Below are 22,244 nucleotides of genomic sequence, written 5' to 3'. Positions count from 1 at the left end.
GATTCAGTGCTAAGCAGGAACTGTGAGAACTTCTGTTTTAACCGCAGTTTCATCACTTACTGACATTTAGTTGTGTTTCTGTTAAACTTTGAACCAGTCCAGACTGCAGACTCAACCCTCCATTCACTCCACCCACTTTGCTCCTGCTGACCCTGAACTCTGTCAATTATCAGCACAAAGACGTGCAGAGGGGCCCCTGAATTTCTCCCTGCCAAAGCTGCTGTATCAACATCAGTCACATACTAGTGGTTGTGTTTAAAGAAAAATAAAAGTACATGCAAATATTATTTCCTTTTATAACAGAATAATAAGCAATTGTAAATCAGACTATTATCAGAATTAGTTCATTCATTATTTATCCACCCTTTTATTTAGATGTCTTTTTTGCTGAATGTATTTGTGTTTATTTTTAGCTGTTTAATCGGATTAAAGTTAACAAATCACAAAGTTTATTTTGGCATCAAATATCTTGTAGATTTTTTTGTATATTACACATCGTATACTACAGTGTGAAGAATACAAATAATATCCATGAACCGATTTTGTATTTATTATACAGACAGACGGACGGACGGACGGACGGACGGACAGACAGACAGACAGACAGACAGACAGACAGACAGACAGACAGACAGACAGACAGACAGACAGACAGACAGACAGATAGATAGATAGATAGATAGATAGATAGATAGATAGATAGATAGATAGATAGATAGATAGATAGATAGATAGATAGATAGATAGATAGATAGATAGATAGATAGTACAGGTACACAGCAACACAGTGATTGATAGATAGATAGATAGATAGATAGATAGATAGATAGATAGATAGATAGATAGATAGATAGATAGATAGATAGATAGATAGATAGATAGATAGATAGATAGATAGAGAAAAAGAGAGATAGATAGAGAGATAGATAGAGAGATAGATAGATAGATAGATAGATAGATAGATAGATAGATAGATAGATAGATAGATAGATAGATAGATAGATAGATAGATAGATAGATAGATAGATAGATAGATAGATAGATAGATAGATAGATAGATAGATAGATAGATTGTTAGTACAGGTACACAGCTACATAATGCATTTTAGTGTGGTGGACAGACAGACAGACAGACAGACAGACAGACAGACAGACAGACAGACAGACAGACAGATTAATTAATTGATTAATTAATTAATCAATTAATTAATTAATAAGGAATATGTGAGATGTGTGAGAATAAGAGTAACAATGATTTGCTTTGGTTAAAAGACAAGGGACAGACTCTTGAGTCCAAGCACAGCAACCTAATAGGAAACAGAAATGAAATATAATTTTATCAATGATTGTTTTATTTTTTAATCAGTGTTGTAATTAACTAATAAGCAAAACAAAACAAAAAAGTCTCATATTTCTTTTAAAAGCGGCGCGCTCCCGTTTGCGCGTGGCCGCCGGGGTCCGGAGGAAGTGACGGCGGAGAGACGCGTGAGAGCTGCACTGGGGGGGGGGGTTAGTGGAGTGAAGTGGGGGGGAGTGGGCGCTCAGGGGGGACAAAGTTACAACTCTTACAACCAACAGACGGAGTGAGGGGAAAATCCAAAAAAAACTACTCCAGAATACTAATCTACAGGGGGAAAGAGCCCAGCGCGTGCAGGTTGGGGTGAAGGAAAGCCTGGAGTGTGTGAAAGAAGAGGAGTTGCAGTAAAGATGAGAGATTTTCGACTGTGAGATTTTGCACTTCTGCAGGCGACATGATGAACCTTTGTTGTGTTGAACGAGCCCTGAGCGACTTTCCTCCCCAGTGTTTCGGCTTGTCCTAATGTCCCCGAGCAGTGTGTTTTCAGCCTCAGTCCGGGTCAGTGTGCTGCTTCTGGCTCTCCTGCTCTCGGGGAGTGTGTGTGCAGAGCTGAAAGTCCTGGTGCGACTGGACGATGGACAGATCAGTGCAGAGACTTTAGAGTCGGACAGCGAGAGGGACATCATCATTGTGGAGCTCAGGCACACAGACGGCACTCTCACCACCTTCCTGGCAGACTTCAAACGGGTGAGTGAACACACACACACACACACACACACAGGAAATACTCAAGAACATCAAAAAGTACTGTAGACTATAAGGGGCACAGATCATAAACATAAACATGGAGAATCCAGATCTTCATTAGTCTTACTTTTACTCCAAATCCTGACACCATGAATCTGAGCAGTTTAGACTGATCCTGTGCTCCTGGATTGATGTTTCTCACAAACGTTGAAATGTACAAAATAAAGTGTGTATGGATTAAAAAAATACAACTAATAAGGAGAGAAAAGATGGAAAGGCAGGAAAAAGAAAGAGAACATTTATTGAGATCATTGATATTCCACTGATGATGATGATGATGATGATGATGATGATGAAAACATCAGAAAATTCTACTCATACTAAGAGGAAGAAGAAAAGAAAAAAAAAAGAGTTAATTTACTACCACTATTATTATCATCATCATCATCATCATTATTATTATTATTATTATTATTATTATTATTATTATTATTATAAACACTGTAAATATGCTTTACAAAGTAAACATGTAGAAAATAAAAATGTATAAATAATAATTAAGTAACCATAAAACTTTAGGATCAAATGGTACAATTATATAATAATACAGTGGTTTCTACTACTGCTAATAATTATACAATAATAGCAGTTATTTCACTAATATTATTAATATTATTGTTAATATAATAAAGACTGTATTTATAAACAAAATCTTTTTTTTTTTTTTCGAAATATTAATTTACTATCAAAGTAGTCAAAATACTTTTATCTATAAATAGTACTATTATATAATAACACATTGGGTTCTACTACTACTGCTAATTATAATATAAAATATATATATATACATAATGATAATAATAATTTCACTATTATTCTTATTTTTATGATTTTTTTTCCAGAAACTTTACAAAGAAAGATTGTTTAAAAAAAAAAATTCTAGATAAAAATCGGCTAAACAGGTCCAGTTATGTACTTCAGTGATGTTCCAAAGATCTGAACAAAACAGTACGACAAATCCGACACCTAAATCATGCATACGTAATATGAAAAATCTCCCCCCTTAACCTGTCAGCTGGAGCTGGTATTATATTATCCTCAGACTTTCCTGAATTAGAGATTCTTTTCTTCCAACTTCTCATCTGGTTCATTCAGCGACCGCAAAGGAATTTCCGTTACAAGTTTAATGCTTCATGTGAAGATCGTGGTAGTATAACTGAGCTGCACATTTGAGCCATTCGAGAGCAATAGATAGGACACGAAACATCCGGAAGGTTCTCCCTCACTAGCTGAACAGCCTGAGTGTAGTGACGTGTCAGTCAAACCTAGTCAAATGGGTTGGGTCAATTAGTAAAAACCCTCTTCCACCGTGTACATCAGTCATTTAAATGCTACATAGGGTATTTTTAATTCAAATCCGGCTCCATTTTTCCTGGTTCAGGTGTCCGCACAAACCGCTAAAGAGAAACGAGCCGCCCTACCAAACAACAGTTCAAAGTATTTGGTGTCCTGTTAAAACGCTGATCAGTCGGAATTCAAATTTTTTTGCTTGACACAACCTCAAAAACAAATCGATTTCCCAGTATGTTCAGTTATTCTTTAGCCATCTAATATTTTTCTATATACCAGAGCTTTCATTGGGGTGTGCACCAGGGACACCCCTAAAAAGTCAGTATTCATCTTCAAGTCTTTGCCCCACCAGCCAGTATTATGGCACCAAGGGTCAAATTCTTCTCACTGACCATAGCGTAAAGAGCTTCAACACCATGACTTCCCACCAAACCCCTCCAAAATCGGTTGTGCTTAAACATGTCTCATTTTGCAACCTCGGCCCTTCCTTCCGTAAAAGCTAAACGGTCCAATATTAGCTCTTAAGAATGTCACCGCTCTCAACCTTCTTTTTCGCCCTGAAAGCCGCTGCTCGCTGGATTTAGTACGAATGTAGCACTTTGGGTTGTAATGAGAAAGCAGCTTCAAAGTGCATTATGGGATCTGTAGGGCAGCTGAAGCCCTTGGGGTCAGAGAAGGAGTATGGGTTTGAGTTTCATGTTTCCGAATCAGCTGTTAGCCTTTGAGCTCTTGATTGTCTGCAACTTTAGGTCCTTGATGGTTTTTGCTTGAAAAGCTCCGCCCACATACAACAGAGAATCTGATACTTGCTGTACACTTAGCTGGCCCACAAGCTTGTAGGGGTTGTAATCTGTTGTATTCGTGTGCTATATACTCGATTCTGACAGGAAAATAACTGGTCCGTTTGACTAAAAGTATCCGTTGGCGTCTGAATGAGACGTGACCAACAGCTCAACATCGAGACAATAAGAGAAAAAGTTTCCATCGTGTGTTTAAAAGTATAAACTGATTTATGGGAAACGGTTAATAAGATACTCTCATGCTTTCCCATGGACAGTAAAAAAAAAAAAAAACCTGTTGCTGGCCTTTTGCTTGATGTTTTAAGCAAAACTTTTGAGTCTATGCCTATGTTTGACTTCAAGCCTAAAAGCCTTCTGGTTAATTGAGCAGCATATTTGCCGTCGGAAAATCCATTTACGTAACTGATATGGCTCCCCTTTTTACAATATTGGTTTCTGCTTGATATTTTGCTACAGATTTCAACATATCCTTCTTTGTACATGATTTGAATTGTCTGTATGCCAGTTGTAGCATCATTATTTAAACAAGTTGAACCACCGTATTTGCATTTGCTAAATTAAAATCAGGCTGAGTTTACCGATATGGGATGGAATCTTGGCAAGCTAAAAGATTCCTCCATAAACAACTTAGAAGGACACATCTGTAGTGCTGTTAATATTTCCAAATGTCTAGTCTCCCAACATTGTGCAACATTCATCAGCTCTACATTACCGCCGATTGACGCTGTAACAGACCTTATTTTGGGTTTTTTTCCTCAGCATGTGAAGATCTTGAGGGTGCTGGTGCTGGGGGAACCGGAGAGGGGCCAGACACAGTACCAGGGCCTGTGTTTCATCAGCAAGCTAGAACATGGAGAGATCATCCCAAGTGAGGCCATGGTCAGACTGAGACAGGTCAGACATAAAGACATGAACTGATACACTAATCCCACTGATCATAATGATACATTGGTTTAACAAGAAATTGCTGGTTATTATTATTTTAATAAACCAAAGTCCGTTAAATATCCATTAAAATATGCCATACAATGTCTTGTTCCGGACTGAACCTTCTAGAAAAACCCTCATGTGGTGCGGACCGCCGAAGAGAAGCGTGGTCTGGAGAGGATGAGCATGAACATGGCGGTGAATTTGACTCTATCCTGGCACCTCAGCGCCCATATCCGCAGCATGTGCCGCGACGCCCAAGACTTCATCTACACGCGCGAGCAGGACGTCAAATACTGGCTAGAAAAGGGTTGGTGTTTTGTTATATGGAAAGTCCTTCATTGGAAATTTCATTGTTGATACCTGCCATAATCTAAGATTACAAAAAGTCGTAGCAGTACGAGAATAAAATCCAAATAATTCGAATTTAGAAAAAAAAAATCAGATTTGCGAGAAACCACGTGGAGGGTTTAAGTCTACTCGAGGTTTAGCAATAAGGAAATTCTTTGTATTTTGGCGCATCAGCACGGAGTTATAATTAGGAAACGGACACTGCAGCTGTTATGAAAGAAACTCTGTTTATTCAGAAGAAAACAATCAGACGGACGTTAACGAAACCGAACCTCCTGCGCGGTCTGAAATGGCAACCATTGGTCGAGGATATCGAAGTTTACATCCGCGTGCTATGCTTCTCAAGAGACTTTAAGATTTAAAGACGTATTCAAAGAAATCGACCCTGAAAGAGTTAAACACCGATGCATTACCAGTACTACAGCCGGGGGTCCCAATGCTTTATGGCATATAGATTCATAAATAGTGAGCCAAAAAAAAAAAAAAACACAGCTTGTCCGCTAAACCTTCCTGTGTTGGATATCATAAACCTAAACATAGAAGGAGTCCCCAAAAACAAAAACTGGAGACTCCTTCCGACAATGCACCTACATTCTGTCTTAAAATTTTAATCTCTGCAGGTGTCGAAGGCTCCATATTCAAGGCGTTCCCCCAGAACGGCGGGAGCGCAGGCCTGCCGCGTTGCAGCGCGACTGCGGATCCGTGGCAGCCGTGCTCCTGTAGCTACACCGTGCGGCTGGAGTGGTACCCGTGTATGCTGAAATACTGCCGTGGCCACGGGCCGAGCCCTTACAAGTGCGGGATCAAGAGCTGCAGTAAGGCGTACCGCTTCGACTTCCACACGCCACGCAAGCAGCAGTGCATGTGGGACGAGGAGAGCTAACCGCATAACGAATACCAGTGTTACGAGGTGCCTTCAAATAGTTCTTAAGGGTAAAATGGTAACAAAGTGTTGCTTCGCTGTATTCAGGATGATTTGTATTCTTGTCGCATGTATGCGTTTTTAGACTCTAATATCTTCAGGTTTGCCTTTAGGGAGAGAGATTTCTATCAAGTCTGGCCTCAAGGCAGAGATTCACATGACTGGCCTTGGCTCAGGAAAGAGGTGTTTGCTCGGATTCTGCATGAACTCCTTTGTTGACATTGTAAACGTCACGTATTTTATGTTACCGTCTTTTAGTAACTTTCTGCATCTGGAATGGGAAGGACGTGTATAATAGAATGGATTAATAGTCCGAGGTAGTCATTTTTTTCTTTTCTTTTTTTCTTTTAGTGTCAAACACAAATTGCCCACTGTTTTAGGAACACGCACATGTACAAATACATGCCGTTATCCGAACCATGATGGTGCAGCTCAAGAGCTTTAGTTAATATTTACATTAAACTTTCACACGGATTTTGACGTGCAAAAACCTCTATGGTTTACACATACAGGTGTGGGTTCGAAACAAAAACATCCACCCAGTGGTAAGATTTTACATTTATGGCATTTGGCAGACACCCTTGTAGTGTGAGACTTACAACTAAGGATTAAGGGCCTTGCTCAAGGGCCCAGCAGTGGCAGCATGGTAAGGGTCAGAGGAGACCCATCAAAAGGCTATAGAAACTACAAGGTGGTATCAAAAAGTTTTAAGACTCACTCTGCTTACAAGAAAGTACTTCATTTAAGTTTACACAAGATCACCTTCAAAATAGTCCCCCTTGCACAGCAATACAGCGCTCCCAGCGTTCTTTCGAAGTGTGTCAACCACCTTCTGCTGCTCGCATTGGATCTTTGCAACCGTGTCAAAACGGCGACCTTTGAGACGGATCTTTATTTTCAGGAAGATCCAGGGTGGGTGGGTGTGTTAGTGAGATCATATTGTTTTCCGGCGAGAAATTCACGTGTGAGGAGACCTCAGTGACTAGGTTCGCCCTTGGTCCGAATAGCAAACGTGGTAACGCACGTGGTCGGAACAACACCGGTCGCACAGTCCCACGTTTCCACTCTGACTTATGACTTATGGGTCGGTGCTCCCTGCGACTATGCGTGCAGCCTTGTGCTGCCCTCTGTTGGTACTTCCTTGTAAGCACTTAACAGTAAGAATTCTCCGAACTCGCACTACAGCAAGTGGATGAGCTGCACCAACAGAACACTACATCGGGTTCTACCCCTCATATGTACTTTACAGCACAGTGAAATTCTCTCTTTGCATGTCCCAGCAATGTTTGGAAGATGGGGAGAGCAATGATACGAGTTCAGAGGGTTAAGGGTATGTGGCAGTATCCCGACCCTCCAATCAGTAAACCAGAGTCTTAACCAATGCTCTACCACCTGCCACACACAAGTGAGAAGGCATTCATTTTAAAGCAATGAACTTCAACTACATTAGGCAGTGCGTGGATTTGAACTCATTAAACAGTTTAAGCACTGAATCTGCATTATTTTACGCATTGTACAGATCATTGTGTTATTATACTTTCCTTTGTACCGGTGTTCCTATTAAAGTGGTCACTGGGTGTCTATGATATGGCTTAAGTATGTGGAATTTTCTTACTCAACCATAGTATTATTTGGTGATATCATCATTATATAATTGTATTTAATTTTTTTTGCCTCGGCGACATGCACACCAGTTTTGTTACGTTTTAAAGGTACACACAAACTCTACACTAAACTGTGACCATTAGACTGTGAGAAAAGCACAGGCCCCGGTTTCCAACTTTTTTTTTTACGCATGAAGGTTTAGCCGTATAATAAGCTCAGACTTACGAACAAAACAAGCTACACTGGCAGCTTTATTACTATTATTACTACTACTATCTTTATTACTATTATTTTTTATTTTTTCTGTTGTCTATTTATTGCTAAATATATTCAAGTGATGCCAGACGCACTGCTCATACTCACCCTGACCCTGACTAATGATCTCATTTACATTTCAATAAGCTCATTGCTACGATCGGGGACGGCACGGCGGCCGGATGAACCTTGTACACAATGCAATATTGTTATAAGGATCGCATTTGAATTTTTTTTAGTCTTTAGTGAATATATTACAGATTACACCACACTATGGTACTGGTACAGGATTATGACATTATATATAAAAAGGTATGTGTTTACATGTGTTTTATGTAATATGTGTATGTTGGTGTACTGAAAAACGCATATGCTCAGGTTTCTCCTTTTTTTATTGCTGTATATGATGAATTACTGACACTTACAGTCTTACAGTGTTGCGAATGTGATTTTAAAAGCATGTACCATGTTTCGCTTTTCTTTTACAGCGAATCGGATATCAAACAGCATGTAGAACTAATTTCTTAGGCCAGTGTAAATAACGAAAATAAACTTTATATTTCAGTATGTTTCCATGTATGTGTGTGAGTTTGTTATACATGGCCTGGGGTTCACATGTGCTTTAATGACGTAACAAGCAACCACTATGAGATTCCTATTCCTAAAGATTTCTATGACTTGACTGCAGGGGAACAACCGGAAAGAATTCACCGCTTCTAACGAATCAGAATGGATTAACTCGATAGACCATAGTATTTTAAGTTCTTTATACTGTCATGATGTTAAGTTCTTGATTCTGATTGGACGGAACGAATTCTTAATTCATTTGACTGCCAGAAATGTAATCATTATTAATGTGCTCATCGTAATACGTAGGCAAGGATTAATATTGGCCTTACTTCCAATGCTGCTTGGAAAGTAGCTCAGTGGATAAGATGTTTGATCAGAAGGGCATGGGTTCAAATCCCAGCACCATTAAACTGATGGGTCCCTAAATAAGGCCCTTAAATGCTCAGCTGTATAACTATATGCTGCTCTGGATAAAGGCGTCTGAAAAAGGCTGAAAATGTAAACTACTTAAATTATGCTTTATTATTAATAATAAAGATGAGCATAGTTGCATATATGATCAGCTGCATTGTTAGATATAGTGAAGATTTAAGGAAGGAGTCTCCAGTGTCAGAAGTTTTATATCAGTGGGCTTTTATTTTATTAAAATTTTTTTATTTAGTGAATTGAATACTTTGACATTTTCTTACTATATTTCAAGCACAAAAATATATTGTAATTAGTATTAAAAAAAAACAACCTATGAACTGAACTTCTGAAACTGTACCAAAATTGTATTAACAATTTCTCCAATATAATCTAGCAGTTTGTACTCAGAAATATGTCTATTTGCCATTAATTCATTATTTTTTCAGTGTGTTTCAATCTGTTTAGTTTCAATTTTAATTGTGTAATAAATGATCATTACTGAACTTCAGCTGATCTTCACACACTTTGGTCCTTTGGTGAGTTTCTAACTTTTTTTCCTCATTGTCACTTTCTTCTCGTAATTGCACTGTAATTATTATATATATAATATCTACTTCAAAACGGTAGCAAGTTTATTCAGTGTTAAATGCTTTAATGACGATGACGCCATTGTTCAACAGGGTGTATGAATTCACGAGGTTTGTTTTGCCTCCGTTATGTTTTACTTTTTAACTCTGCCCTCTAGTGTCAGTTTGGTAGCTCAGTGCACACACACACACACACACAATTGTGAGAGTAGGCCTTAGGCATCTGCTCACTTATCAGGATGTCCTGTTCAAACAAAAAAAAAAAAAAAGCCCTATCATAACCAGCACTACACACAAGCTCCAGTGGAAAGCCGATGTTCATTGTGGGGTTCTTAATACGTTTCCTATGAGTTTTGCATCTGCTTTTTACAACTATATATAAATACCCAAGTCTGACAATTTCCACAATAAACAGTGCAATAAATCTGGATTTGTGGATTTATATTGAGAGCTCTGACGATCATTTCAGAGGAAGTTTCTCTTCAGAACAAAGGAGAATATTGTGGTTATAAGTGATGCCAGTCTGAATTTCCGAAATGCTGCAAATGCACTGTTGAATCTTTGTATGCTTTTTACAAAAAAATATTCTATATACAGTACTTATTTTTCATTATCCTGTCTCAAATTGATTACAAAAGGGTTTTTTGTCCAAGGGTTTAGTATATAAGCGAACAATATATATATATATATATATATATATATATATATATATATATATATATATATTGTGTGTATGCATAGATTGAGATGGTAGCCTAGTAGTTAAGGCATTGGACTGTGGATCAGTGGGTTTGAGTCCCAGCCATACCCCGAACACCCCCCCCCCCCCCCAATGGTTTCTCAGTTATGGGAATGGAGATAAAGATCTCCACCACGTACGCTCATATTAAGTTACCAAACGAAAGCCACAACACACAGTGCAGAAATCTGAATGTCGATTTTTAGATTTACATTTTGATCTCTAACGTTCAATTCGGAGGAAACGTCTCTTCTTGAGAATCTTCTGACACCTGATAGGAAATACTATAAAGTAAACAGCCAGTAAGAGCCTTTAGAAGAAAGGATATTCAGCTTATGGGAGTATTGTAACAGTACTATTTTACAGTAACCTGTCTGAAATGCAATACTAAATACTGAAGCCTTGACAAGAATGATATTGGGGAAATATAGGGAAAACATTGTTTTTGAAATGATATTTGTCTGCACTGAAATGCAAGGATTCTTTTTGTTGTTGTTGCCAAAATCATGACATTCGATGTTAAAAAAAAAAAGCAGAAATGATTTTTTTAAAGGCCTGTGAGAGACATTGTTCTCATGCCACGGATTAGTGTCAGTTACAGTTTGAAAGCGAGCCAATGACATCATACTTTGCGTTTCTCGAAACGTGTAAAATGAGCGGAAATGTACCTACGAGCGTAGGTCTGCGACCTAGACCTTATCAAATGCTAGCAAGACCATAACTTGGGATGATTTCCAGTTCACTTTTGATTGATTTGGAATAAAGGCTTGTAGACTTCTGATGAGAAAGAAGGCGCTTTAGATTGAGACAAAGCTAGCGAATCGGAATCAATTCATTTGTTTATTTGTTTGTGGTAACGTAATTGAATAATAATTGCTATCTCACCAAAGTACAAATGCCTGAGGTAAATAAAGTACGTGAAGGTTTTTTTTTTTAATTACAGGCCATGTTCTTATTTACATTGGGTCACATTGTTACTATGGTTATGGAGAAATGTACTGAAAGGAAAGTTTATTCTTTTAAATTGCAGTATTATGTAAAAGTAAAGCATGTTAAGCATGAATCCAAGTATATACATCTTTTAGTTGGTTTGTTTGTTTTTTTCTTTCCTTCGAAATACGCCAACTTATTCAAACTCATGAAACAATGTCAGAAATTTGTTTCCTACTTTATAGCGAACATCATGGTCAACTTCAGTCATTTGCAAGCTGGCTACCTTATCGCCCTTTTAAACCTTTACAAGCGTGCTTTTGTGTCAACATAAACACTCCAGGCAAGAAACAGACACATTTCAGGTTTGAGAAGTGACACACGCACACACTCTCATGCACACACACACACACACACACACACAAACACACTCACCTGAGTTTCTGCAGTTTGCCGTCTCCCCCTGTGTTGTTTTATGCAAAAAGAGTGCGTCTGGATAGGACGCACTGTAGGCCTTATGCAAATCAGCTGTCTTTCAGCCTGTGTGGGATCGTGAAAAAGGTGAATACTTCGCCCCGAATCCACTTGTGCCAAATGTTGAAGTTTCTTCGTAACCTCCTGTGTGCATCCTGCTCCTCTGACTCGGGATTGTAGAAGACGTGAAACTGAAGACATACAGAATCTCTAAGGTGAGCACTTAAAAATGACTTACAAATGACTCTCTGTGTCCTGTCCCTCCCTCTCTTCCTCTCTCTCTCTCTCTCTCTCTCTATGTGTCTCCTTTCTTTTCTCCTGTAGTTCATTTCTGTAGCCGTTTTGTAGAATCATATCTCGTCCTGTGGTCTCTTGCTTTGCACAGCATATTGACCCATTTAAATGGTTTTGACTAGAAGAGATTAGGGAGGAGGGCCCGAACGACTGGCGGGCTGGAGGGCATGAGGCTGGAGGCTGAGCGGGGATCCCCTCAGCCCTTATGAATATTACAACAACCCCTTTACATAAAGGAGACCTTTTCAAAGTCGGATCCATTAGAATAAAACCTCAAGTTCATTTTCCTGACCGGGCCATGAATTTGCCCAGTGTGCGCATAAAGTAGGAAAATCAGCTATATTTATCATTACAGATATTAAGATGAGCACAGAGGCTGTCGAGCAGAGGGATCCTCAGCATGAACACGCAGGTAAGAAGATACCCATCTCTTATTTTTAACCAACTTTACTTGAGTTTGCTGGAATTTCACTGAGGAATGTGGATTTTTTTTGTTGTTGTTGTTGATTCTTTTTGTGAGGTTATTTAAGGTGAAGGGAGGGAAAACGTTCAGTACACCGTTACAACTTGTCATAGCTTTTACAATAAGAGATGAGTAAAAAGAAGAGAAGAAAAAAGTCACAAAAAAGTTTATTATGGTGTTATATTCTTAGAATGAAGGCTACCGGTTTATTATTAAAAACATTTTAAATAAAAAAATGCAGGTTTGATATTGGAATATTAATTAAAAAAAATTAAAAACATCAAAGAAAAACAAAAACATTGTATCCCAGTGATGCAGTTTAACGCTTAAATTGTTTCCTTATTTGGTGTCAAGGCATCGAAAATTCCCAGAACTACATAGTGTTTGTCAATTTCTTCTTTCTAAATACTTTTAACTTGCATTAATTGAAGCAAACAGATCAAAATGCTTTGTGTTCACAGGAATAAAAATGGTGATTATAGTGAATTGTTTTTCAAATTAGTGCTTATTAACGCCTTAAAAGTTTGTTCGTGACTCGACTTTGTTGATGCGCCCGTCTTCCACCGGCCGAGGTGTTTTCACGAGCAAGACGCGAGCTTCCGCGTGTCTCCCATCGTGAGCCGTTTGTAGTTTTGACCAGTAAGTTCTGCTCTTTGTCTCTTTTCCATCATGGTCTTATTCTCTCAGGCAGGTCTGTGCACAACCCTCAATGACATTCCCGGCTGTCAGGACGGCATCGTCCCCCCCCCACCACCGTCTTGCACTAATCCCCAAAGTTTGTTTGTTTCTGTTTTCCTACGCATACCACCCCAATTCCAATTAACGTTCGGAGGAACAACCAGCTCGTTGAATTTTACCCGCAATAAATCAATAGTACTTGTATTAGCGTGACGACTACATCAGATATGTCTTACCACCATCATCGTGAAAACGCTGAGTGGCTCATTTGGGCAGATGTGTAAAGTTACGTCTATGTGAAACCTGTTTACTGTATATGGAGTCAGGTTTGTAGCCCTTAACCTGCGAGGAGACACACAAAACATAGATGCGTACAGCTCTAGGGCGTGATGTTCATCAGGGACATAACAGTGCACCAGGATGTGTGTGTGTGTCTGAGTGTGAGTTTGTGTGTGCATGTGCACGGGGTGGGGGGTTGATGTTGGACTCTTTTGCAGTCAAGCGTTCATCCCCTCAGGCCATACCGACTCGTAGTTTGCCGCCTCCGTACGGAACACAAGGGTCCGAAATGAGGAACTTGGATTCAGAGAGAGCGCACCGCACTAAATGGCTTGTTTTGTGCAGCATCGTTTCCTGTAACACTAAAATATCTGTACACAAGTGCAAACATATTCGTATTCATTCCCAAGGTGACGATAAGGTTTTGTAGGGTAATAAGGTTTTTATGAGTTTTCACATTAACTAGATTATAAGTCACCAAATATAACTAATTACCTTAATTGTGCATTTGGTAAATACTACAGGTGGTAATAAAATTTTATCTACACAACAATAATGATAATTATGATGAAAATATATCTATTGCATTATACACCGAAATTAATTATTATACACCAAATAACAACAATTCTACCTATGGAAATTAGTATAGTTATAGTAAAAGGTATTGCTTTAGTCAGAGTTATAATTTGTTTTTAAAGACATTGTCGTATAGTTTTGTTTAATTTTCCACCTGTATATAGTTATAATTTTTACACTGCGACTTATAATCCTGTTAATGCTTTACTACGACATTCTCCTCTAAATTCTTCCACTGTTGACTACTAAATTTCCACTATAAAATATGCAGCTAGATGACAAAAATGAGAACTAAGAACTATGAAAATACCTTTTACTCTAAATACAATTTCATTACACACTAAATAACAACAACTCGACCTATGAAAATTATATTTATACCTAAACATATAACTATAACTAGTGCTACAATGATAACATTGACTATGACAATAACCATATCAAAAATAGAACTATATAACTATAATTATCTGGGTGTATTCTAGCTTATAAGTGCGTTATAATAAAAAAACACACCTGTAATAGGATTTATAACTCGAATTCTAGCTACGACTTTTGCACTCATTTGCAAACGTGCACTTTTTTGGAAAAAGTTCGTAGTTGTTTTGCATTATCTTGTGTTCATTTATGGTGTTTCGTGGTCCTGGGGGAAGCTTCTTGCTGAGCCTCACAGAACTAGAATTAAACTATGATTTTTTTAACAACAAACAAATATATCATTAAAATATATATCATAATCATTATAAACCACAAACTGTATTTCTAAACATAATTATAACTATATAAATAGCTACAACAACTACAAAAGCTAATATTATTGCTACATATACACCAAAAATGGTACTAGAATTATAACTCGGATAAGAAATACGACGAGGAATTAAAACGATTCCTGGATATAACAATCGAACACAAACTATAATGATAATAAAATAAGATGTATTGTAGCTACAGCTCGTTATACCTATCGATCATTTTATTGTTTCATTTCTCACTTGAGAGATAAAAATGAACAAATCATACAATTTTTGGATTTGTGTCTTTAGTTACATTCGAGTGGATGAAATCCTAACAATTATGGTCCAAGCTGAAAACACACAACTACACATTTTAATGTTAAGAAAGTGTTTATTTTAATAGAATGGCTAAATTTGGCACCAGACTTTCAGACTTTCAATCCTAGAAAAAGCTCCTTGTTTCTTGGTTGTAACCTGAAGGAGTCTGCTGCAATACTGCAAGGTTTGTTTTTTTTTATCACAGAGTTAATTCAGCTCAGAGTCAGCAAAGCGAAAAGTTGTTTGCTGTTACTGGGAACTGTGAGGGAGTGTTAAATGAAGCGTAAACGTTTAGACGTTTTTATTATTGTTGCTCTCCACAAGAATAGGACATGTGCATACTAAAAATGGAGGGGGGGATGCTAATTACGAAAAAACTCGATATTCATTTTCCGAAAAAGTTTTGCAAACAGGATGCTGATTAATAAAGTAATCATGAATAATACGTAGGGATTCGTCTTTTATATTTAACTTCATTAATGTGATATTGTTGATACTGGTTTCGATAAACTTTCCTACTTCTGATTCTATTGTGTCCATCATGTTTATGCAAGAGAAAGACTTTTGACGGAGAAAAGAATGAACCGGCGATGCACCTGGGGGTTTGTAAACATTCAAATATGAGGGCTTGCGAAAGGTTGTCATGGATACGTTCCAATTTGCATGGGCGCTTCATTTCCATACTGGAAGTTTGGCTCGGGGAGGAGCGCCGATTTCCATAGCGCAGGGACGAGCTAGCACTGATGCGCTAACCACAGCCTTACACTGCCTTATTTGAATTTCAAATCAGGACAGATTACCTGGACCTAACAACCTTTGAACTCGTCTGAGGCCTTCACAAAACTCGCCGTCCACAATGGTAAAACGTAGCACAAAAGACCCCCAGAAGACCCAATGAATTAAGACCCAATGGCAGGAATTAAGACGTTCACTACTTAGTAGTTACAGAATATATGAGTTTTATAAGGACAGCCTATAAATTGTGGCAAAATAATTTTTTTAATGCATTGTGTAATTGCTGACCTATGCTCCTTTCTTTCTGCAGATATCGAACAAAATGGCATTGACTTCACAAGACAGGTAAATATAAATATTAATTGTCTATTAAATATTAAATCTTTCTGTCTTGGGTGTCCATGTACTTATGTTAACTGTAATTTTGTAAAAAAAAAATTATAATAATAATAAATTATGATTGGTCTGTCATGTGAGTCATAATGAACCTCAATTAATTATATGTTTTCGTTGGCCCCTTTATTCTCCTGTAATGCTATGCAGAGGACTTTACTGCGTCCCATGTACAGGAACTAGCCTTAGGTTCTCATTTGCATATGCTCTAGCCTGAGGGCAGGGAAGGAATGTTTTTCAAAAGCTCCCTCCAGTTGAACAAGTTATACAGCCTTGGTGTGAATACACACACACACACACACACACACACACACACACACACACGCACGCACGCACGCACGCACGCACAAAAACGGACACCAGCGTACATGTGTTGCTTATTCAGGCTATTACACAAACATAATACAATGTAGTAATAAATAGTTTAAGGTCCAATATAAAAAAAAAAAAATAAAATAGGGAACCATAAAGGCCAGAGTTAAATATTAGTTTCTCCTGTCAGAAATTATAACCGCACCACTGCTTGTGTAGGAATCTGCAACTTAGTCCTAATCTAACTTCCGGCTTTCTAGATAAAGACAGAGGACCTGAACGATTCCCCTCACTCTGCCTCATCGCATAAGACATGTCACCTCACGCAGGGTTCACCAGCTCCTACAGGGCAGCTGCCCGGGGTACGCCATGAACACCTCTACCACAGATCATATGCTAAATAAGCTCATACGGTCGCCTCATGGACGAAATGTTATGCTTTATTTGATCGTATGTGTTTCTAGGAAATGCCATCGCTGCACTCACTTCCCCAGCTGGTCCTCATGTCCGGCTCACACCTTTCCTCATCTTCGCCTTTCCTCCTCTCCCAGCCTCAAACCGGACACCAAGGTCAGACATTTACATTATATTCAGTCACCGAGTATCAATTCTATTTATATAATGGTTTTCTGACTGGACAATATGTGTGATATCCATTAAAACACAAAATATCCTTTCAATCAAATTCAATGAAATTGTATTTATATAGCAATTTAAACATTATCCTAAAGCAGTTGAACGGAAGTAAAAAAGTTGCAAATATCAATTTTAGCATCCTAAATTAGTCGTCGTCCCCCCCCCCCCAGAGATGGTATGAGGAAGAAACCTTGAGAGGAACCAGACTCAAAAGGGAACCCATCCTCATTTCCGTTTCCTTATCAACCTCTTTATTTTTTTCTCTTTGGTAATAAAACAGACAAAAAAATCAAAACGTTATGAAGCACTGATACTGGAGACTCCTTCGTTCTATAAATGTTACAGTTTTTTAGTTGTTAACAAACGCTTTGTACGTTGTGCACTTCATCCTTTTGGAGCAGTTGTTTGTAGTAACGTTTAATGTTGTGGAACGTCCTTGATACAAGTTAGTTCCTGTTATCTCTCACAGCGCAGCAGCTATAACCAGTCACTTCCTTATTAGCTTCTCTATTTTTTTATATCGAAATGGTGAAAATAAAAAATGGGGATTTTCATGTGTTGGAATGCTCCAAAACTTCTTACAGAGTTTGTCGCAATCCAGTGTAACAGCTTGTTATATAGGATTGTTACATAGGCTTCTAAAATAAACAAAATTCGTAAATAATGTCAAGTTGTTTTATTACTTTTTCTATAGAAATGAAAACATGTTTAAATGAGTGCACTGATCAAAACCTTTTTTTCATGAACATAAAAACTATAGAAAATGAATAGAAAGTTCCTGACCAATCAGAATCGAGCATCCGTTAGCATTGGTATGTAATGTACAATAAAAGCAATTTGCCTCATTATATGTATTGTGCCTTATATTTGACTTATAGCACTACTGCAGCCGAATCTCCTGTCTCTGCCCTCTCAGTCCCAGCCTAGTCTCCTGCAGCACCAGCCTGGACTGGCCCTCACGCCTCAGGTAAACAAAGCAACTCAATCATTATTCCAGTCCGGTCCTCATGTCCACTCTGGATATTAGAGTAGCTCATGACTCTTACTTGCTTGATTTCTAATCGCATGTGACAAAAACCCGGAACATTAGAACAATGCTACCTGGCTGCGGGATTCCCATGGACCAGATTGAGAACTTCTATTTATCTATTTATCTGATCTGTAGTGTTTATTCCGCACAGGCAATGGGTCGAACAGGCTTGGCCGGGTCGTCCATGGATGCACACTTGGACATGCCTCACTTACAGGTGCCTAAGCATGTGGGAGCTTCACAGCAGGACGAGCCGAGTGACCTGGAGGAGCTGGAGCAGTTTGCGAAATCCTTCAAACAAAGACGCATCAAGCTGGGCTTCACACAGGCAATAACCTACATAATCAAATAAACCTTTTTTGTAAATAAACCGGCCCCAGAGAAGATTTTATTGGCAGTCTTTAAGAACAAGTGTAAGAACATTAAATGAGATGTTAATCGGATGACTCTACTTTTCAGGGCGATGTGGGTTTAGCTATGGGCAAGCTCTATGGAAATGATTTCAGTCAAACCACAATTTCCCGCTTTGAGGCTCTCAATCTCAGCTTTAAGAACATGTGCAAGCTCAAACCATTGCTGGAGAAGTGGCTCAGTGATGCAGGTGAACAAATACATACATATGATCCAGTGTCGGAAATATCAACACTTTATGATTAGATACCAGTGTTTTAACCGTTTGTACTTTGCCTGCCCTTAGAAAACTCACCCTCGGATTCGATGGCCAATCCTGCCACCTTACCACCCCTGATGGAAGGATATGGGAGGAAGAGAAAAAAGAGAACAAGTATCGAGACCAACATCAAGCTCACACTTGAGAAACGCTTCCTCGATGTGAGTGATTCGATCGAGTAAAGCCAGAATGTCCCAATGCCAACCTGTAATTAAGTGGAATTTTTAGGAAGTGAGCTCAAGTTTTGGCAAGTCATATCCGATTTTAGCTGCAGCATAAGTGTGTCTTGTTTTTTTTTTTTAGAATCCCAAACCGAACTCGGAGGAGATCACTCTGATCTCGGAGCAGCTGTCGATGGAAAAGGAAGTGGTGCGAGTCTGGTTCTGTAACCGACGACAGAAGGAGAAAAGAATCTTTTGCCCAGTCTCCACCTCGCCTATGAAATCACACAACTACAATGCCAGACTGGTGAGTTCAATTTTTCCATCAACTTGCATCACTACCACCTTTGATAAAATCCCAAATATGGATTAGCCAAAGAGCATCACAAATGAGACTTATTGTACCTTAGGACATTGTACATCTATACACATAGTAACGCAAGTCATTTCTCATTCCAGCCTGCATCTAGCCGACCTTTCAGTCCTCTCGCTTCAGGAGGTGGTGAGATGGGTTTTTTGCCCACACATTTTTATTTAAACTAATTCATATTTGGTGATCGGTAAAGTAAGTAAGGAGTGTTTTTTTTCCTATTGCAGTGTCAAGCAGCTCGTCTCCTAACAGCCCGAGTCGTGGCTCTTCTCCCAACACTCTGTCGACATCCTCCAGTCCTCTGACATCACAGGGGGTCAATCAATCCTACAATCCCACAGGGTAAACCATTGGCAATTTTCCACTATATACACAAATCAGGCATACAATTATGGCATTATAACATTATGGGCAGTGAAGCGATTAACATATATAACACCGATTATCTATTTTTCATGGCACCTGTTAGTGGGTGGGATTTATTAGGCAGCAAGTGATCATTTTGCCCTCAAATTTGATGTGTTAGAAGCAGGAAAAATGGGCGTAAGGATTTGAGCGAGTTTGACACGGGTCAAATTGGGACGTCTACAGTGGTCAGAAACAAGGAAGGAACAGTGGTGAAATGGCAACAGGGTCATGTGCGGCCGAGGCTAACTGATGCAGACGAGTAGCATAAATTGCTGAAGAAGTTAATGCTGTTAATGTTTGACGGGTCAGGACTGTTACAGCAAATGGGGGAACAACACAATATTAGGCAGGTGATCATAAAGTTATGCCTGATAGGTGTATATTAACGTAGCATGTATCCAAAAACCTGCTTAGTCATGCAGATAGTTAAGCAGCCAATCATGTGGCAGAACCATAATTCATGCAGATTCAGTTTCAGCTCATGTTAACACTGAACATCAGAATGAAGGGAAACAATCTCACAGTGATGGTCAATGGTGCCAGACAGGCTGGTTGGGTTGGAGTCAGTTATTGTTAATGGAAAAACTGACCGAAAGGCTACAACAGCTTTAACAACCACTCTTTAAAATCCATGATGAGCTGAAAAGCACGATATTGATGGTTGTACATGAACCCAAAGCTCTTGGCTTTCGATTTGATTCAAACTGTTTGTAGAAATGAGCAGGTGTACAATGAGTGAAGAGGATACAAGCGTATACATACTCAATGCGATGGCCATGACAGCGAATGTGACTTAAACCGTGCTCCCTTTCCTTCCAGATCCTGGTATCGATGGAACGGTACTACGTATCACCACTGAGACTCGTCTCGAAACTCCGCCCCCTCCATCGCGCCACCATTACACAAACACACAACGTGAAAATAAAAATGTTTACAGTTTGTTTGGACACGAAAGGAAACAACGCTACGATTTACTCTATACAGTTACGATCTCCTGAAGTACTGAAGTTTTGAAGTTTTACAGGTATACATAAAAAGAAACCTCTGTAACGTCAGTTCATTTCAAATAAAACGATACATTTCAGTCATCTGATCAAACTGCAGGCTTTTCAGACATTTCAAATTGATGTGTAGTGACAGGCAGAAATCTGAAAAAAGCTTATATCGATATTCCTTTTTGAAAACAATGTTTACATATCTATTCTCGTCTTTAACTCATATTTTAGCCTTATAAATTTAGATCACACTTGCGACAATATCCATTTAAAAATATGCAAATATGTTGAGCATCAGACCTTCTTTTTTTGCCAATATTTCAGCGTGTGGTTATCATTGACTTCACTATGTAGCATTTTTAACACTGCAGTCTGACTATTTTTTCACTCTGGACTCCAAGAATTAAGTCTTAATTCATTTCCTATTTTATAAATGTCTGTTGTAATTGTAATTTTTTTCTAAGTTAAATGTGTATGAACATGCTTTTGACAATGAAAGTAAATGTGTAGTCGAAAAGGGGGTTTGATTTCTTTGATTTTCTTTCTGCCTTTTCCTTATGAAGTGGTCCAAAACATATTGAAGTGCTGTAATATTCATATTTTTTGCTTTTTATGACGTGAATACCTATCACTGTTGTTTATTTTGCTCGTTTGCGAAGCGTAATTTTGTTGTGTTTGTTTTGTAACGGAAATGCTGTGTATATTTGAATGCTGGATACGACCTCTATGTGTAACTGTTTAACACTTATTAAACAGATTCAACACTTTACACCGGTCCTCGCTTTGCATTTCATACATACATACACATTATTATATATTGAATTCTTTTTTGTTTGATCTTAAAAAAATCTTTTATAATCTTATAAAAATCCTTTGACTTGAGTCAAAAATTGGACAAAGAAAAAGGGGGTCAAGTCATTTGCACAAAATGTCTAAAGTTGGTGTTGACTGTATTCTTGGTTTCTCTTTCTGGACACCAACAAACCATAGCATTAAAACCACTGACTGGTGAAGTAAATGACATTAAACTTATGAACTAAACAATGAACAGTTTTCAAAGTCGATGTGTTGGAAGTAGGAAAAATGGGCAAGTTTAATGTTATGGCTGATAAGTGTATTTAAATGGCTATATATAAAATGTGTGTTTGTATATACAATCAATAAAGTATGATTGCATTTCTGAACCTTAACCTGTAGATAGATAGATAGATAGATAGATAGATA

General features: G+C 38.4%; 2 protein-coding genes across 4 annotated transcripts; both read left to right on the top strand.

Moving 5' to 3' along the window:
• Positions 1–1,207: 1,207 nt before the first annotated feature.
• On the top strand, positions 1,208–8,821 carry oafb (OAF homolog b). 2 transcript variants are annotated; one of them, XR_014531696.1, is made up of 5 exons: positions 1,208–2,044; positions 4,954–5,088; positions 5,251–5,431; positions 6,093–6,875; positions 6,907–7,203. XR_014531696.1 is itself a non-coding variant. In XM_083530726.1 (4 exons), exons 1-4 carry the CDS (start codon positions 1,820–1,822, stop codon positions 6,353–6,355), a joined length of 804 nt encoding a protein of 267 aa, XP_083386852.1. In that variant the 5' UTR covers positions 1,208–1,819; the 3' UTR covers positions 6,356–8,821. The 2 variants fall into 2 exon arrangements, 1 of the variants encoding a protein (XP_083386852.1); XM_083530726.1 differs by having other exon boundaries at positions 6,093–8,821.
• A 3,082-nt stretch (positions 8,822–11,903) lies between these two features.
• Positions 11,904–21,789, top strand: pou2f3 (POU class 2 homeobox 3). Of its 2 annotated transcripts, none has more exons than XM_083530725.1 (13): positions 11,904–12,177; positions 12,612–12,668; positions 16,356–16,390; positions 17,011–17,112; positions 17,215–17,320; positions 18,265–18,353; positions 18,568–18,744; positions 18,876–19,017; positions 19,114–19,247; positions 19,390–19,554; positions 19,707–19,746; positions 19,845–19,959; positions 20,845–21,789. In XM_083530725.1, exons 2-13 carry the CDS (start codon positions 12,620–12,622, stop codon positions 20,882–20,884), a joined length of 1,194 nt encoding a protein of 397 aa, XP_083386851.1. In that variant the 5' UTR covers positions 11,904–12,177; positions 12,612–12,619; the 3' UTR covers positions 20,885–21,789. The 2 variants fall into 2 exon arrangements, with proteins under 2 accessions (XP_083386851.1, XP_083386850.1); XM_083530724.1 differs by having other exon boundaries at positions 19,707–19,749.
• The last annotated feature ends 455 nt before the right edge of the window (positions 21,790–22,244 follow it).

Source organism: Silurus aristotelis, assembly GCF_946808225.1.
Source record: "Silurus aristotelis genome assembly, chromosome: 26".
Lineage (NCBI taxonomy): Eukaryota > Metazoa > Chordata > Actinopteri > Siluriformes > Siluridae > Silurus > Silurus aristotelis.
The sequence above is the reverse complement of the archived record's forward strand: the minus strand, read 5'-3'. Positions and strand labels throughout refer to the sequence as shown.

Coding starts and splice junctions, on each gene's coding strand:
- pou2f3 (XM_083530724.1), top strand. CDS start 12,620: ATGAGCACAGAGGCTGTCGAGCAGAGGGATCCTCAGCATGAACACGCA. Junction 17,321..18,264: donor GCCTCAAACCGGACACCAAG/GTCAGACATTTA, acceptor TTTGACTTATAG/CACTACTGCAGCCGAATCTC. Junction 18,354..18,567: donor GACTGGCCCTCACGCCTCAG/GTAAACAAAGCA, acceptor TATTCCGCACAG/GCAATGGGTCGAACAGGCTT.
- oafb (XM_083530726.1), top strand. CDS start 1,820: ATGTCCCCGAGCAGTGTGTTTTCAGCCTCAGTCCGGGTCAGTGTGCTG. Junction 2,045..4,953: donor TCCTGGCAGACTTCAAACGG/GTGAGTGAACAC, acceptor TTTTTTCCTCAG/CATGTGAAGATCTTGAGGGT. Junction 5,089..5,250: donor CCATGGTCAGACTGAGACAG/GTCAGACATAAA, acceptor TGAACCTTCTAG/AAAAACCCTCATGTGGTGCG.